This window comes from Centroberyx affinis, unplaced genomic scaffold (genome assembly GCF_046629955.1).
Source record: "Centroberyx affinis isolate AG114_WGS23_722 - 3 ecotype Tasmania unplaced genomic scaffold, CSIRO-AGI_Caff_v1 ptg000440l_1, whole genome shotgun sequence".
Classification (NCBI taxonomy): Eukaryota; Metazoa; Chordata; class Actinopteri; order Beryciformes; family Berycidae; genus Centroberyx; species Centroberyx affinis.
This window is the reverse complement of record NW_027279103.1, coordinates 338,174-356,473: the sequence shown is the minus strand read 5'-3', so window position 1 is coordinate 356,473 and position 18,300 is coordinate 338,174. Positions and strand designations below refer to the sequence as shown.

Genomic DNA, 18,300 nt, shown 5'->3' with positions numbered 1-18,300 from the left:
GCTCGGCTTGTATTGTACAGACTGTTGAGTGTAAGTGAATGGTGGAGTGACATCATGCTGTAAAATATTTGTTTAAATTATCTTGTCAATGGGTGTTATTTTAAATACATACTTTAATTACCAGAGTGTAGAGAGAAAGAATAAGGCTTTGGTCTTCAATGGCATTTTGGTCTCCAAAAATTCTGGCAACCTTTATTATAAAATACAGTTTTATAAAATTAAGTACAACTTTCAAACATACAAATACCCTTTCATTAGTATCCAAAAGAACAGACTATACATTATCACTCCACTGTTGAACAGTGGTGGAGTGCTTTAGCAGTACAAAGCTAATACACATTAACACACAAAATTATACGAGCCATAAAAATGCATACATAGGAATATTTGGATTTTTTATATTGTAACAGTACACATATAATGTTATGTGGCTCGTTTTAACACATAATGGTCTATGGATCTATCCTCTGTCAAAACAAAATGTGAATAACCTTTCAGGAGGGAAGAGCACCATTGGCCTTCCACAAAATAAGCACCAACTCAGTCACACAGTGTGACTGAATTAATTTAAATGACTTCTTGAAGATCTGAATGCTTATTTTGCCTGCATTTATGAATCATGCTAACATGCTTTGTAAGGCTTTGCCCAAGGCTGCTGCCGCTGCACATATACAACCAACAGTACAGTCATGCCTTGCTTAAGTGAAAAAAACTATATTATAAATAAGGTAACTCAGCTTTACATAGACCTACATTAACCTACCTAGCTGTAGCTATATCTTATGTTATTACCTGGAATGAACAGACTGATTTAGATTGTAGCAGACAGCTCACTGTTAAAGTGCTGAGGAACAGAGTATCTACATTAACAGCAACAAGAACATATTGACTGCGTGTGTCTTGGTGAGTCTGGCCATCAGTCAGGTTAGCTTCTGTGAAAAAAACAAAAACAAAACAAAAAACAGGCATCAGTGAAGAGCGCTTCTTCTTCACTAGACCAGAATATTTTTGAACTCATTGTATAAACAACTGACTGACAAATACTAGGGTGAACGCATTTCATTGTAAGGACTGAAATGCAGATGTTTCTGAGTGTTTGACTTACGCAGTGATCCTGCAGTTCCTGGCCTGGACGTAGGTCCCCGTGTACCTGATGTCACATCGCACCTCGTTGTTGGAGAAATCTGACTCCTGAACCAGCTGAGAGGGATTCACTGTCACCTGGGAAACACGTAAGACAGAGATGATGGTGACAGTGTGAATAATGAAAACGCAGCCTCTCAGTTAAGATGATTTGATTTGATTTGATTTGATTTGATTTGATTTGATTTGATTTGATTTGATTTGATTTGATTTGATTTGATTTGAGTGGAATGGAATGGAATGGAATGGAATGGATTGGATTGAATTAGTCTTAATCTCATTAGTCTCATTAGTTCAATTCAATTAATTAGATTCTTCTCAATTCAATTTGATTCGATTCTATTTGATTAGAATCGATTCAATTCAATTCAATTCAATTCAATTCAATTCAATTCAATTCAATTCAATTCAATTCAATTTAATTCAATTACGTCCATCTTAGGACATCGGCTCACATATTAACCTTTGAATGACATCTGAACATGTACTGTATCTCTTTTGAATTTCATCATTCATTAATGAAGTTCATCATTAATGCGCTGCTGATTTAACTGAAGTCTCCTACTGCGATTCTGTGCTCCCACCTTGAGAATGTAGTTTCCCGGCGGTACGTCTGTGATGTCGATCCACTGGCAGTCGATGTTGGCGTGGTACGTATCATAGCAACCTGGACCGAGCCCCTGAGAAAAATACACACGTGTGCAAAAGTATGAGATATCTGACATGATCTCTGATGAATTTCTATTTCTAATGTATGGATGACAGAAATAAAAGAAGCACTAAATTAGACTGATGAATCAACCAATCAAGATTCAATAAATCAAATAACCAAACAAATGTGAAAAATGAATTAATTAATGGATGGACAGATGGATGGATGAATCAATGGATAAATACATAAATCATAGACCAGGCAGACGGACCTGTGTGTGAGCGGTGCAGGCGAAGCGTCGTCGTATCCCCGGGTCACAGGAAGTGTCCTCCAGACAAAAGCTGGCTTTGTGTCCCTCAGCCACCTTCCTTCCAGTCGGGACGTCCAGCAGGTCATAGTTACTGAAGGCCTCCATGCTGTGGTAATGCCTGGGGAGATCAGAAGCAGAGCAGAAAGACAGTTTTATTGTAACAAATGTAATGTAAAAAGTCCCCTAGTTGCAAATAATTCTTATCATTTGACATGCGCAGGCTGGATCCACAGATAACTGGGGTTTTCCACATAAGACAATTCATGGAGTACAAGAGAATATCACAGACTATCACAGGAATGTATCTGAAAGTAAATTTTATACACTTATCTGTGATTGACAACTTAGCTGACACTATCTTAACTATCCTGATGCAGTAAAATCCACCCAGCTGGTACTCCAAGTAGGTTAAAACCCAAGCCTGCATGCACACTATACCAGTGTGTGTGTGTGTGTGTGTGTATGAACTTGCTCCATTATTCGTATGCATGCAGGTGAGTGTGTGTGCGACGGCATGTTGTGAACTCACTGGTGACAGCTGTGCCATTCCCACTCGTGTCTGGGCTTCACTGGGAGGAAGTCCGCTGTTCCCTGGTTCTTCACCCGCTGGGGGAACCGCAGCAGGACTCGGTAGTCCAGGTCGCTCACACTCGCATGGTATGCAGACCTGGAGGGACAAGGAGAGCAAAACCTAGCGCATCATATAACACTAAGATGCTTTTTAGAAACCTATAATAGATAGAAACTAAAACATCAGGACATTGTGAATGCTGAGAGGGCTGAAAAAGTATAGAAAGCCAGACTTTAAAAATAAAACATGAACAGGACAGGGAATATCCCCAAAATATACTGCCTGTATATTTGGTTGCCATATAAATCACACTGTACTCCACACATTTCACTGCATATTGAACTCCTTTCACTCCTCATTAGCCAGTTGACATTATTGTGATTCAGAGGCGACCAGAGGGCGGTTTTGGGTTTTGCCTCAGTAGTTTTTACATTCACCTCAGGAATCCGCAGCCTTTCATTTTAGAGTTTATTTTACTTGGCGGAGTGGCTGCTCAGATCAGAGGAGAGAATCTCGGTCGGTTGCCAGGTTTGTGTGGAGCCGCTCTGTCACTCAGCTGTGGCTTCCAAATGGGACTGGACCAAGTATGTCTGGTCAACACACATCCTAATGTGGCAACCATAGGAAGCTTATACTGTTATTATTACTTTTTCTTCATTTATACACGTCTCATTGCCATTTATGTGTAAATGTATAAAGATTTATTACACAATAGAGAGAGCACCTGCATTTCACATAGAATAATCATACTACAGGAACAAACCCAATGACTAAAATGTATGATCACTGTTTGACGCATTGCTGATGGCTTAATGCAGTGTCAAAGACATGTTAGCTACCTGGAAAGACAGTTCTCCTCAGCAGCACAGCGGAGCGCATACATCTGCACTCTCTGGATGTAAGAGGCAGCTTGGATGTAATAGGGGTCAGGAATCAGGTCTGGGAGACCTGTAGAACACAATGAATCCACATTGAGAAATCTGGCTAGAACGAGGTGTTCTTTATTTATTTATTGATTATTCTTAGAAGAGCGTAGAGTTTGGGGTGCTAAAATTAAGAATAGTCTAGGCTTTACAAAAAATAAAAATATACATTTCAAAAATTCACACAGTATGTGTGTAAAATACATTTCATATACTTTCGTTTTAAATCCTCCGACCTGTCTTACCATTGTGGAAGAACCTGGTGCCGTAGCCCGTCCCCGGTGGCTGGCGCACAGGGACCCTGTTCCTGCTGTCTGGTGGGTACACATTATAGAAAACTGAGTTCCTGTGATGAATGCTGTGTGGATCCCGAGCATCATCCCTTACTATATTGCCCGTAGTCCGTGTTGTTTCAGGCCTTGGGCGAGGAAAATGAGTCTCTACGGCGTTGCTGGACAGCGCTGTGGGGGAAACATTTGACTCCGGCGAGACTCTGGTTATAGAGTGCGCTCTGTGCGCGCTGCGAGTGTCCCCTATATTGGATTGCTGCTGGATGCGGCGTCCGTTCCCACCATCCTCAACGATGCTGACCCATCCAGGTGTGTTAGGTGACCGGACAGTTGATTCTGGGCTCTCAGATCGTCGACTAGCGCCTCGGCTGTGCGTAAAGCCCGGTGATCTTACCGGTGGCGCAGTGGCTTGTGGCAGTGGACCCGGCGGACCAGCATCATCCCCCGGTGGGCTCCGTCCTCCTCTCGGGACCCCGCTGCCAGAGAACTCCTGCATGGTGGTGAGAGCGGGAGCGGTGCCGTTAGACGAGGGTTGGCGTGAACGGTATCCCGCAACCACAGTGTCTCCCGTGGGTGGGGACCGATTCTGTGCGCCCGAGGTGGGTCGACGCGTGGCGAGCAAATACTGACCCGCATCGGCACCAAGAACCGACGCATCCAGTTGAATGCGGCCGTTTCGTTGAGAGTAAACCCCGGCTCTCTCGTCTAGATCTGCAGATCTAGTTCTGGAGGATCTGCTCAGCACAGCAGAGGGCTGAAGTTGGTTATTGTGATGTTTTGCCGTCAGGAAGAGCTGGGTCTGCCTCCTCGCCTGTATAGGTGCGTGATATTGAGCCCCTGTGCTCAGTAAACTGTACACCCGACCGTTATTCTCCCACTGAATCCGGTTTCTCCACGGTCCGGCAGGTGCGCGTAAATGGTGCTGACCTGTGCCCAAATGCACCAGAACATCAAGTAAGCAAATTAATACAAAAGCAAACTTCTCCATGGCTAAAAGTCTTGGTGTTTCTATCTGAAGAGCTCCAGCACTGAGACATTAACTAGCCTACATTTGATTTTGACACTTCTGTGAAAATGTGGGTGATGTTTCAGGTGGTGTTTTGAACACACCTGATTTCGTCACGCAGTTGCGCACAGCATCGCCGTAGTGAATATTTGGGTTGAGACGTGCTCAAGTGTTTGTAATGTAGCCTAGTGCGATCGCTTACTTTCAGAAAATGACTTTATCCACCCATGCACACAGAGAGAAACAGTTTTTTTTCTTTAAAATGTCTCAGTTTAACTATTTCGTCACCGTTGATTGGGTGGGTTTCATAATTTGTTCGGTATTTCTATTTTTACGCGTAGCCTAGTTATTTACTGTCCAGAAATTGTGTCCAGGTGAGTAAAGAGTAGCACGCACTACCATGAGAAAAACAGTTTATCCAAAATAACTGTCAGTGAGTTTCAGCTGAAACCCTTCCCATTCGCGCCATGACGCACAGACTTGTTGAATTCAACACCTGACTGACCATAATTCCAATGGTTTTTATACTATTCCTACAGGGTATAACAGTAGTATATTATAATAGGAAATAACCTAAGCATTAATGCACAGGTGGCGTGCTTCAGCGTAGCCACTGACCTGAGCCACCGTTTCTATTAAGGTCAAAATGCATCAATTAAAGTGCACATGCTGTTTCTATGAAATATATGTAGCCCTATTTCATGTTGCATACCAAAAATAAAGCAAAATATTCATATTCACTTCATAGATTGAAATCTATTGTCCTACTACACCATCACATCTATCCAGAGAGGTTTTTATCGGATGATGGAACAAAACATCTTCTCCTAGACCTATATGGGGCCTGGGACAAATTCTTACCAAATGGGGGTCAGTGATCTGGGGTTCTGAGTTTGGGAACTCAGGTTAGAGGACTGGCCTCAGGGCGTGTATTCAGTCTGGTACCTCGGCCAAATCCACACCTTGGGGCCAAGCCAACATCTTTGCCACATGATGGCAGTCGACTCTCACAGAAAGTCAACGCTGCACTCCCATTTGTTGTAATGTAGAGTCTTTCGGTTACAGGCCAGTCCTGTGTACGCCGGTGATGGAAATGTAATGTCCAGCGAGGGAAGACATGGTTTTAATTTCTGGCTTATTTTTCAAACATCATGGGAATCCTGTGCACCTGAATCAGCACAAGAAAACTACAATTCATGCTTTACGACCTGTCGCCAAATTTCCTTCCATATATGGAAGTGCCATAGGTGCGACGCGCCTCCTATTTTTATCTGACTGAAAAAATCTCGTGACTTTTGCGTGGCCCCCGCAAGATCCCGTGATCTGTCAGCGCGTCACGGCTCAAGTTTCTGGAGGCTCTTTAGTGGTGAATATGAATAAGGATGAAGTCTGAAGTGACAATAAAGTGCTGTTACGTAATTGGGTCCAAGACAAACATCAGTCCTCCTTTAGTTCAAACCAAACTTGTGTTTATGAATCACACTGACCTGTTTCCTTTTTGCAATTTATAGTATTGCCGATGTCACATGCATTTCCTACCAATATGATGCTTTACCTGTTAATTTATTACATTTTCCCAAGATGGCCGTGTGGTGATGTAACAGAATACTATGAATAGGGAATAATCAGTGTCAAGTCTACTCAAATTTTACAGTTATCGTCAAGTCTCTTGATGTGGCATAATCAAAACTGATAAAAAAGCAAGCCATCCTATGTTTAATAAAGTAGTAGAACATTTCCAGTATAATCTATCTATCTTATCTCTCCAGGTATGTCTGGCCTCCATGTCTAATTTGCCTGTCTAACCATGAGTGGTGTATGACATACATTTTCTAGTCCACAGGCAATTGCATAAGTGTGTGTATATAATCTGTATCCAGCTGGATATGTGTGTTATATGTGGTGCCAGATATTCTATGCTGCTCTTTCCACCATCCAGTCAGTAACAGGATGGACAGTCTCAGTGTGTCTGAAACCAATCCTCTACTTGGCCTTAGGCCAGTTCAAGATGCAGCTCTTTAACAGTATGTGTTACATGATATATGTTTACTGTTGTAGTGTAATAATGTAATTCATATTAAGTAACATTAACATATGAAAATATTGCATTAATTAATTTTCTTGGGTTGTTGCCAGCACTCACTTGGACATCAAGTTCAAGGACTTTTCAATGACTTTCAAGGCCTTGTTTGGTGAAATTTAAGGACACAAAATTGGCATGTTGTGGGGTAAGACACGACATTGGTCAAAATTACACAACCGAGGCCTAATTGTTACTTGTGATCTTGTCCAGTCAAGACATCATCATTAATTTTAAAACTTATATCAAAGCAAATATCCCTCCCAGGGTTTTCCTCAGGATGTAGGACAGAGAGCGGTCCAGAGAGCTTAAGTATATTGGTGAATTTGGGTGCTACATTAAAAAAAAAAGAATACTTTCAAGGATATCCATTCATTTTCAAAGACTTTTAAGGCTTTATTTTATTTTTCTCAAATCCACAAACTTTCAAGGATTTTCAAGGCCTGTGTGAACCAAACGTAACCCATGTACATGCCCAGAAAGAATACTACTTTGCCAAAGGCTTGTAGCAGGGACTTCAGGCTTTCCATCTGACTGTCTTTGGAAAGCCTGAAGAGATTGTGGATTGAAACCAAGTGGGTGAGCGACTGTGAGACGGCCTCACCTTTCCCCTGCTTTGCCCCCATCCAGCCTGAGCTGTGGCTGCTGGGACGTGTGGATAGGCTGGTAGCTACTAGCTAGGTGCCAGTCCCAAGGGAATGAGGAACATGCCAGCCATCATGCTGCGGATTAGAAGAGGTCAGTCAGTCCATAAAAACCTGTATCTCCTGCTCCCCTGACACGGCAAGAATCCCCGCTAAATATACTCACACACCCTGGCAAGCACTCAGAGCCTTTCAGCAATCTGTGTGAGTGTACATATCCATGAGTGAGTGTGAGAAACGGGCGAAAGGGAAGTGTGTGTGTATGAGAGAGAGTGAGAGAGCGAGTGAAAGAGAGAGAGAGGCCAGGTCTAGTTGGCTCAGGCTGGCTGTGGCTGGATGGGTGTCATTCCCTCAGTCTGGCAGGTGCTCTCTCTCTCTGCGTAAGTCACCCAGTGCCACACCTCCGTCCCTCCCTTGTTGACACACATGATTTAAACCCCCTGGCTCTGATGTCCCACATGCACATTGCAGAAAAGCCTGCCAGTACAGGATGGTATCTGACAACCATCAATGAAGATATTTCAGATTGTTTTATTTATTTATTTGAACTTGAGAGAGACCTGGCGAAGAGAGCAACATGAAGACAAACATAGAAGTTGCAGCCAGATTACATATAACAATGTACAAAAGCAAAATACAATAAAAAATCATATAGAAGGTAAGAGCAAAGTCAATTCTTTCAGTGTTAGTGCTCAAACAGCAGTAGTTTGCCTCAAAATAGGAGGTTAAGAAGGTTTTTGACTGGAAGGTCGTGGGTTCGAATTCACAGACTGACCTGGAAACTCTGGGTGGGGAAAGTGAACAAATCATCGCTCTCTCCTCCCTCAGCAACAACTGTCATAGGTGCCCTTGAGCAAGGCACCCACCCAACCCCTGCTCAGTGGCCAGTATTTGTGTTGGTGCTTGGCAGCTCCCAGGTGTGAAATGTGTGGAACTGTGTGAATGTGAAACAGGGTGTTGTTGGAAAAGAGCAAACGTGCTCAGTCGACTTTCCCTGGATAAATAAAGGTTAAAAAAAAACATCCTTCATAGCAGATTTAAACTCACAGAGAGTGACCAGCTCTTTCTGTTTTTTTGCAGTGAGTTCCACAAGGAGGAAGCAGAATACATGAAAGCTGCTTTGCTTAATTCACTTATAAACCACAGGGAGGGAGAGAAAACAAAAACACATCCGTTGATCATAAAGAGTAATTTCCAACATGTTTTTTTTTAGAAAAATAAGAGCACATATAAATAGGAAGCAGATCCAGGATGGCATTGTAGATACAAATACACCAATGATTGAGTCTATGAGTTACAACGATGAGTAAGAGTATTTTCCAGTCAGTAATAAACCTCGATGCTCCATGACACACAGGCACAAACACGCTGACAGCAGGCTTGTGAATCCAAAACAAATTCCAGATTTTGACATTCACCAATAAGAAGGAAGTCACTGAAAAATGTTTGATCCTTCTGATTCTCGCACTTAATTCTCTGTAAACAGCATTTCACAAGGTTGGAAAACAACAACTGATTTATCACATACAGGCTTGTAGGTCATCGTGACCATGTGATGAGAGCCAACCATCGCAGCCCTCTATTCCAAAATTACATTTAAGAGATATAGCACAGGTGAACAGGATGTGTCCCATCACACACACACACACACACACACACACACACACACACACATAGACACAAACACACACTGGATGTGAATCTGCCAAGCAATAACATTATAAAAAGGAACACAGCCTGCGTGCTTAACATTATGTCAGTGACCCACCTGACAGGCATTATGCCTCAGCAACAGCAACATTTCACAGTTTCACCCTGTTCCTGGACACAATCCGATAATAATAATAATCAACTTTATTTATAGAGCTGCTTTTAACTGCTTTAGAAAAATAAAACAAACAGCAATAAAAATGGAATGAGAACACAAAGAAACAACACAATTAAAAGAACACAGTAGGGTCGACAAAGAAAAGGCGACAAAATGTCTATATCTTATTTAGAAAGGTTCACACTGGTGATGGTGGATGTGCTGCAGCCACATGGTTCGTCCACGCTGAGAGAAATTAGGTCAGGTTCGTCCAGGAAAATGTCTAGACGGGATTTGTTTTCCAAGAGGTTAACCTTTCAATGTAGAGTTTACTGTAAAGCAAGCTTGGAATAATGCAGGCACTGTTTCACACTAAGCTGTCTGTATGTGCGTTAGACTCTGTCAGTAACGTGTGCTGCAAACCTGCTGAGCGTGTTTGAGAGTGTGTGTGTGAATCTATACCTTTTGTGTTAGCGTGTGTGTGTGGAAAAGATGATTATTTGTGTGTTGGAAATGGGAGTGTGTCTGAGGAAAGTTTTCAGTGAGTCAACTGAGACCAACAGCGTCAGCAGCATGTTTATGAAAATGACCGAACACACAGAAATTTAGTTCTGCAAATATCTTATGTATATTTATAGTAAAAAGTGTTACATGGGGCATTAGATTAGTATTGAGCCACAAGGTGTGAGAATACAATATGTTTTGTCCATGTATCCTGTAGCTACTGAACTTTATGACATGAAAAATTCTGCATTATTGTATTGATTTCAGTCAGATGTGAACGAGAGAACTTATTTTATGTCATTTTATTATTTGTTTTATCCCCTTTGAATGTCCCCCTTCCCCTTTTTTTCCTCATTTATAAACTTCATTATTATTTGTCTATTTGTATGTACATGTTATAAAGTTTGAAAAAAAAAGAAATATGTTCTGTCCTCTCCAATAGCCGCCATTATTCAGGTCATAGTTGTGACTAGCAGATGTTTGTCCTTGCTGAGTGTGAGTCACCTCTGTGCATGTTTCCAGTGTCACCACACACACACTGCTGTCATTTTTAGCATGCAGAGTCCAGGCCGTGTGGTTTAGTCTGAGGCCTCCTGGTCGGCTCAGCAGCACGTCCGCCTGTTAGGCTTTCACAACAATCAACCTTCTCACTCCATTGTCACCAGATTGCACAATTAATGACAAGCTTCATGTGTCTACAGCTGCTTCCCTTTAGAACGGAAAGACTAAACCCTCACTATAATAAGATGTTAATAAAATGTCAATATAATGAAGTCACAGATCTTTTGGAACATCTTTATACAAGGATGGTGCAGAATTGCTTAGGTGCAGAGGGATAGAAAGGAAGAAATGTACAAATGTGCTGTTACTTTAATCATAAACCCAACTCCAAGTTATACAGCTAGAAGTTCAGTCTTCAAATTGCAGTGCTGTAAGTCAGACTTCCCTCTGCATTTTCTTTTTTTTTTCTGAGTCCTGATGCAACTCCAGCTGCCTGCCAACATCCCACCTCGGGTTTCCTCAAGTGAGACTCTGCAGCTCCCTCACCCAATATCACTCCTGCCTGCTGACTGAGCAGTCACATTCCTGGGGGGTAACCCCAACACACACACACACACACACACACACACACACAGGGAATTAAATGAACCAATACTGCACTGAACACCAGGGACAAAGCTCAGACTGATTTTGACTTACTTGTGGCTCGGATACACTTTTGCTTGTATAATGAACCATTTGTTTTATTTATTTATTCTTCCATTCACTATGGAAATGATGAGCCATATAAATCATGCACTTCCCTGCCCTTCCTTTATTTAGCGGCGATGTGATTAGCTGAAGTTCACATTAACTCCTCTGTGACGGGATGTGGTATTTCCTAAGGGAAATGAGTAATTATTCTGGCCTATTTATACATATGGAAACTTAGGTGATATCAGCACGTGCCTGGAGCCTCATGTGCCGCAAATCTAGCGCTAATAACCTAAATCTTGTGTTTAGTCTGTGACCCACTCAGGCATCCTCTTTAGGCTATAGAGCAGAGCTATTCTGTTGCTACAGCAGTGCTGACACATGACAGGGATAGATATAGGCGTTCGCCTCTCCTGTCACCAAAATAACCTCCAGTCATATTGGCTCAAGCCTTGGAATCAGTTCATATGGATTGTTTTCATATCCTGTAATTAAGTTATAAAGAAAATTAGTTTAGCCCACAGACATTTATAGCTCTTAAATTTGATATTCATGTCACATTGTGTAGCAGGTCCAGCTGAAACTGACCTACACAAAATCCAGAACGCCCCAGTTTCTTTATCTATAGTTCATCACCAAAATAGGCTCTAGGCTTCTACATGGTATGAGTAGAAATGTTTTACTAATCTTAGGTCTCAGAATGAGAGTGAAGCTTCCTCACCTGGGTGCTACGCTGAAAAGGTTTAAGAACCGATGTAGTAAGGCACAGGAGGAATGTACTTGATACAAGAATGCAAACTGTACCCAGACGGACTCATGTCTGCATGTCAATTACATGTTTCACTTGATGACAAAGACACAGAGATGCTGGATAAATCTCCTTAACAGCAACTAATGCATTTATTTGTAGATGAATGAGATTGGTAAGTAAATGGTCCAAGAAATAGTCAGTGGTTTAACATAACTGTTAGCATAACAATGATCTGTTACACAATCACTTTAAGGGAAAAACAAAAACATTGGTCATCTGAAGATGACAAAAAGACAATATAAGTTAAACATTGCTTCAAACTATTTACAAAAAAGAAAAAAAAATAGAAAAAAAATTCATAAAAAAGAATCCTTGGTTCTATTTACAGTTTTATACAGGGATGAAGATGACTCTTCCTGCTGCAAGAAAGAAAGAAAACACTTGTTAGACACACTTCTGCACTTTAACATTCATTCAATGAATCTTAAAACATCATACCGACAGGGTTCCTACACATTTTCCATTTCTTGACTAAATTAAACATTTTGGTTGGGGTTCAATACAATTTATGCCAATTCTACCAGGGCAATATGTCAACTAGCTATATAATGATGACACTGCTTTTACAACTATAGAAGATTTGTAGTTGTACAAAGTTGTACACCCCCCAAAATACTTTTCCCCTTGCAGTCTCCCTTACATTTCCAGACTTGTGCAGGAACCCTAAACCAATGTGAATTCTTATCTTGCATCACCCTTAATGGAAACCGAGCACCAGCCCATCAGCCGTCTCACCTATAAACGGTTGAGCAGTGTGTTCTGAATGTCCTCATACACCTGGTTGTAGATCTCCTCTTTTGATTTCAAACCGTCCAAGTAATCTGAAACACATAAATGTTGCTAATCAGAAAGGCACAATTTCAAAAGTTTAATATCTTCTATAAAAAAATATATATATAGAAAGACGGGGTCAGAATCAGTTTCCTGAATAATTATACAAATGCCCCCCCCCCCCGAATGACATCGACCCTTCAAATATGTACGCAGACAACTGACACTCACTGATATTGAAACAGCTGTCCTCCATCTCTTTCCTGTGCTTCAGGTACATGGGCCACACATGGCCGTCAAACAGGCCAGGAGGGTCTGGGACGGTGTATTGTCTTGTACTGAAAACCATGAACACTCAATTAGATAACTTGTATTATCCCATCCATCACTCATTGTAAGAAAGTATTCCAATATTCAATTGATGTATCAAGTCCTTCCCATCACTAACTTGCCAATATGAAAGCATTATGGACTTCCAAAACAAATTAAACCAATGAAAATAGATAAATAACTAGATAAATATGTGGTTTGAAAAGATTAACACTAACAGGATGTTTGGATACACTTTTCTGTCCTCTCACCTTCTCCTCCTCTTGCTCTCCTTGTAGGGAACAGAGATGTAGTAGCACTTGTTGTACACATCCATCAGGGGCCTGGAGGGAAGACACAAAAGGTCAAGAACAAGCTCGTCACTTGTATGTAAAGTCTTCCTCTAAGGTCAGCTGTGTCAGTCCTCACAAAGCCTCTATATCTCTGTACAGCTTGCATTACATAACCCCCACCATGCAGATAGGGTAGAGCTCGAACGACACAGTTTAAGGGCGACTCAGAGCGCCTCTTTCAGCTGAAGCCCTTATCTCTGACTGCAGGACCGGCCCAGCGCTGCCTGCAGGAGTCCGGCACACTGCAGTGAGTCCATGTACTCACTGCACGTGAAAATAACACGTGACGCTGTTAACTTGCACCGCCCATCAAATGTTTGTTGTTAAGAATTTCTTAGAATGTTCTCTCTAAACAAGATGGCCTGCCCCCCATCCCATGACTGCACGTCACTGGTGTTAAGACTGTAAGTGAGAGAGCTTAATTATTTTAGAGACAACAAAAAAATCTAGGGCAAGATGTTCCCCAAAAGAAATAAATTCTACACATTCACAAAATAGGTACAAGTACTAGGCAGTCTCATTTCTACAAATTTATTATCAATATTAAATTTGGTCAACTTATCCAATTATCCTACTTTGGATAGTTATGTCCTTTTCATGCACTTATGCTGCTACTGACCTATAAATCCCTTTATTCGCTGTCCTTACCAGAATAGCTCTAAGAAACTATGTTGGATATTTGGGAAATGAGGGCAGCAAAGTACAGCTCACCGGCGGTGACTGGCACAACTTAATTTCAGCCTCTTGGGATCCAACATGAAGGAATATTGACTTGTATGGAGGCCGATCAGGACAGTGCAAATGCAAAGGATAAACTGTCATTCCCTCCACAAGCTAGAAAGCCGACCACTACAGCAATCTGGCACAGCACAAAGTTCAACCCAGCAAGTGAAGTCAACTTACGGGTAGTTGTAGAGCAGGAAGCCCTCTACGATCAGGATGTGGATCTGCTCATCATGGTCGGCCACGTCGGGGGCAGGAGACACGTTGACGCCGTGAGAACGGGCGAACTTCACCGGGTTCTCAATCCAGCCCTTTATTGTGTTGGTCATGGCCTCCATGTCCAGAGATGTGATGACTGCAGAGCAGGATTGATAGAGAGGTAGGATGATAGAGAGAGCATGGAGGACAGAGAAGAGAAGAGGACGGCAAGTAAGACAGAAGAGAAAGGGAGTATAAATCGGAAGTGGGGGAGAGAAACAGAAAATAACTTAGAAGTCAGGCACAAGCTTACAATGAGAAATGTATTTTGGGTTATGTTTTAAATTACTGAGGCTTGTTATTAGAGTAATATCAATGTGGAGTGTGTGTATGTGATATTAAAAAGGCTATAATGTATGTAGTCTTAGGGGGATATTATATTCACTGAAGGGCCAATTATGTGAATATGAAGGAAGTTATTGGCAGTCTCCTATGGTGAAATCCAGCTCTTACCATCCCACTGTTTAAAGCCGTCCTCCCCGACTTCTATCTGATCGGGTTTCTGAAATAACAGTCACCAATAAAACACTGCTGCAACCTCAAAGTGATCTGAACACTTGCAGATCACATTCACATGCCAGAACAGAAGGAGAAGGCACGCATAAAGAGCCACATGCAAGTTAGAAAGCGCAACACCCAAATAAAGCGGGGGGAAAAAATGTTACGCTTTAAGATGCCAAAAAGTTAATGGGGACTAAAGGACACTATGGTCATGTCAGAAATCTTACTGAGAAGTCTTAAGTAATGCAGTTAATTGATTTATGGCATGTTATGGTTATTCTAGAAATCTGTACATCAGACATTTACTAGAAAAGGAAAGGCAAGAGAGGCTTGTGTGAAAACACATGACTGATGGTGTAAATGGAGGCGACAGCAAGGTAAAGAAATAATTATGCGTAGAGATCAAGTTCATTTGCAACACTGAGGAGAGCAGAGAGCAAGGAGTGGGGGTTGGGAGTTAACCTTTGCAACCATTGCCTTGCTTGCATGCAATGTTCAAGGAAAAGGAGGCAAACTAAACCAAAGATATAACTCATTTATTGTCAACTCGCTAAAACTTACCTTGAAAAAGTCATCTTGGTGCACAACACAACAGTTGGGCAACGCCTTGATCAACTTATTTGTCAGAGTGGTTTTACCACCATTAGTCACCCTGAAAACAAAAGAGACAAAATGTGATGTAATGCAAACCATCAATGTTACATTGCTAACTATGATTATGGCTTTGGCCTGCAAGCTTTGTAGCATTGTAACATTTTGATTCCAGCTAAACAGCTAATTTAGCTGTAAAACTATTCAACCAAAATTTGCATATTGTTTGTCTTCAGTGTTTTGGTCAAAATTAGCTGAAATAAAGTGATTGAACATAGTTTCATATTTTCTAATTGAATCAAAAAATTGCTAACAAGTCCATAAACAAAGGATTTATAACTTTAAGCTGTTGTTGTATTGGGGCAGACACTTGTTTTAGGACAAAACTAGTCTCCCTCCACTTTTTAAATGAGTCTGGCGCTGAAATTTCAAATGTCCCGCTCGATCATGACAACAAACCAGTAACACCGGACATGAGTTTAAAAAGACCGGTCAACCTCCTACTGGCTGGCAGGTGATAAAACACACATGGCCAAACACATAATTACCAATACTCAGTATGTCACTTTTATTCCAAAAGCACTAACGTTATTAACTTGGACCAAAACACAGCTAAGGTTACCACGTGTTGTTTGTTTAACCAGCAAGCCACATGTACTGCTTTGTCATTTTGACCACAATAACGTTAAGTTCCCTGGTTACTCTGAAAACCATCAGAAAGCAAATGCCGCGATTTTACCTGATAACAATAAGCTGTTTTATATTAAAAAAAATAACTTACCCGCCAATTCCTATAATGTATTTCATTTTTCGTCAATTCTTGGGAGCGCTGCTCAACTTCAGCTGAAGAAACAGCAAAACGTTGTTTTCAGAGAAGACGGGGATAAAAATCCAGAAAATACACGACAAAAGTTATTAATTTAAATTACAGCAGGGTAGTTGTTTATCTTTACCAGAGACTTGCTGTCTTTCTACTGTTCCATTGATAAGAGCGCGAGCCACTGCAATTTATATCCAACTGTGACTGGACCTACGTCACGCAGATACGTATACGCTCGTGGTAGGCACGTACTCTTCCAAGTTGCGTGCTGCGTGCCTCTCACCGTATCCAATCGGTCTCCACAGATCTCTTTTTACCATCCAATCATCGTCTGCAAATTTCCATATATTTCCATATTTTACAATTCTAGTCGAGCACCTGTTGTGTGTCAATCACAAAACACATACTGTTCCACAGACCAGTAAATCTACCTGATACGTAACCCACTATGGAAATCTACAAGTGATGAAGTCTAAATAAATAAATAGATGCTAAGCTCAAGGTTTATGGATGGTTCCTCAGTCAGTTTATATTAACAAAGCTGTAATGGGATAAAATGACTTTAACTGTAACTGCCAGATTTCATTTTAGTCACTTCCATTATGTCTAAAAAATAAAGGTACTCAACTAAAATAATTAAAAACTGAAAATAAAGAACAGTAGCCTAGTCTATATAAAACACAATGTAATATATCATTGCTGTATAAGTCTCCTCAAGTACTGTGATTTGATATGGAAGAGTACTTTGATTAAGTCTTATGAAATCTTTTGCTATGTATCATATAGATATATAGGAAGCACACATAGGATAGATGTAAGTAAGAGAAACTTAGAAACCCACCAGAGGCTCCTTGTGTGAAGATATGTAACAGCTATAAAACAACACAACACTGTTACAGCTCCCAAACATGGCCACAGTAAATCACCTTAACAGTCTTATGTCCTTGCTTGCCTTTGAGTAATGTGGATCCATTTCACAAATTAAGAGCAAACGCATGCTTTTACAATGTGATAATTCAGTCTTCCTTAAACTACAACTATTAAAGAGCTGAAAAGTCTGGACTCCTGTTCGCCCGGCTCACATCCCAGATAGGCTTTAGGTAAAGTGTGTCAAGGTAAAGTGTGTTAAGGGTGTGAGGGCAGTGTGAGCTCCAGTGAGAGTTAGCGAGCTGCATATTTCATTTATGGCCCAAATTTGAAGGGACACACTTTAATCAGGACAGAGGGTCAGCTGTTCACACATGAGTCTGCTGTATTCTCTGCTATAGTTGTTCCAGATGGGGGATTATCCATCATGGAGGTTAGGGATCAAGTCAGTGTTTTAGACAAGGTGCACTGTGTGAAAAGTATATGAAATAACTGAGTTGAGTGTGTATTCATTTTGAGTTATAATAATAATAGTTACTTTATTTGTATAGCACTTTTCTAAAAACAATGTTTACAAAAGTGCTTTACATGCAATGAAACACAAAGAGACGGTGATATAAAAGTACCACAAATAAATAATAAAAAGTATGGGAAAATAGCAAGAAAAACAACAAATGATAATGAGTTGTCTTTCCTGCATGGGCAAACAAAAAAATAGAAAATAGAAATAAAAGGCAATACAAGAGATACACAGATCCAGCTAGAACACAAACAGAGATACAACTAAAAACAGAGAGCATTTTACATAAAAGTCAATACAAGTTGTCCCCTAAATTGACAGTAATAAATAAGTAAATAAATAAAAAGTAATTAAACCACAAACACAAAATGAACAATGAAATGGAGATACAACTATTAGGAGCCATTCACATAAAAGCCTGTATGAAAGTATGTTTTCAGAAGGGATTTAACAGATATACAGTATATAAGTTAGATAAAGTATTAGATAGATAGATCTATTAGTTAGATAAAGTACTTCAACTGCCTTGAAGTAAATCAATCCATCCCATTTCCATTTGCTGTCACTCCCACTTTCTCTGCACCCTTTGCCTCTCTTTCTTTCTCTGGCTGTGTGTGTGTGGTGTGCACGTTTATATTTGTGTGTGTGTGTG

At 40.8% G+C, this 18,300-nt stretch overlaps 2 protein-coding genes across 3 annotated transcripts; both read right to left on the bottom strand.

Annotated features, from left to right (window-relative positions):
* Window positions 1-304: 304 nt before the first annotated feature.
* On the bottom strand, window positions 305-4,877 carry loxl5a (lysyl oxidase-like 5a). Its single transcript, XM_071516966.1, has 7 exons — window positions 3,845-4,877; window positions 3,516-3,624; window positions 2,635-2,772; window positions 2,067-2,223; window positions 1,728-1,823; window positions 1,106-1,221; window positions 305-932 (listed from the first exon to the last, which is right to left on the bottom strand). Exons 1-7 carry the CDS (start codon window positions 4,875-4,877, stop codon window positions 926-928), a joined length of 1,656 nt encoding a protein of 551 aa, XP_071373067.1. The 3' UTR covers window positions 305-925.
* Window positions 4,878-11,996: 7,119 nt separating this feature from the next.
* Window positions 11,997-16,429, bottom strand: mibp (muscle-specific beta 1 integrin binding protein). Of its 2 annotated transcripts, XM_071516951.1 has the most exons (8): window positions 16,223-16,429; window positions 15,412-15,502; window positions 14,803-14,851; window positions 14,272-14,446; window positions 13,288-13,359; window positions 12,938-13,044; window positions 12,671-12,756; window positions 11,997-12,294 (listed from the first exon to the last, which is right to left on the bottom strand). In XM_071516951.1, exons 1-7 carry the CDS (start codon window positions 16,246-16,248, stop codon window positions 12,671-12,673), a joined length of 606 nt encoding a protein of 201 aa, XP_071373052.1. In that variant the 5' UTR covers window positions 16,249-16,429; the 3' UTR covers window positions 11,997-12,294. The 2 variants fall into 2 exon arrangements, with proteins under 2 accessions (XP_071373052.1, XP_071373053.1); XM_071516952.1 differs by lacking the exon at window positions 14,803-14,851.
* Between the last annotated feature and the right edge of the window lie 1,871 nt (window positions 16,430-18,300).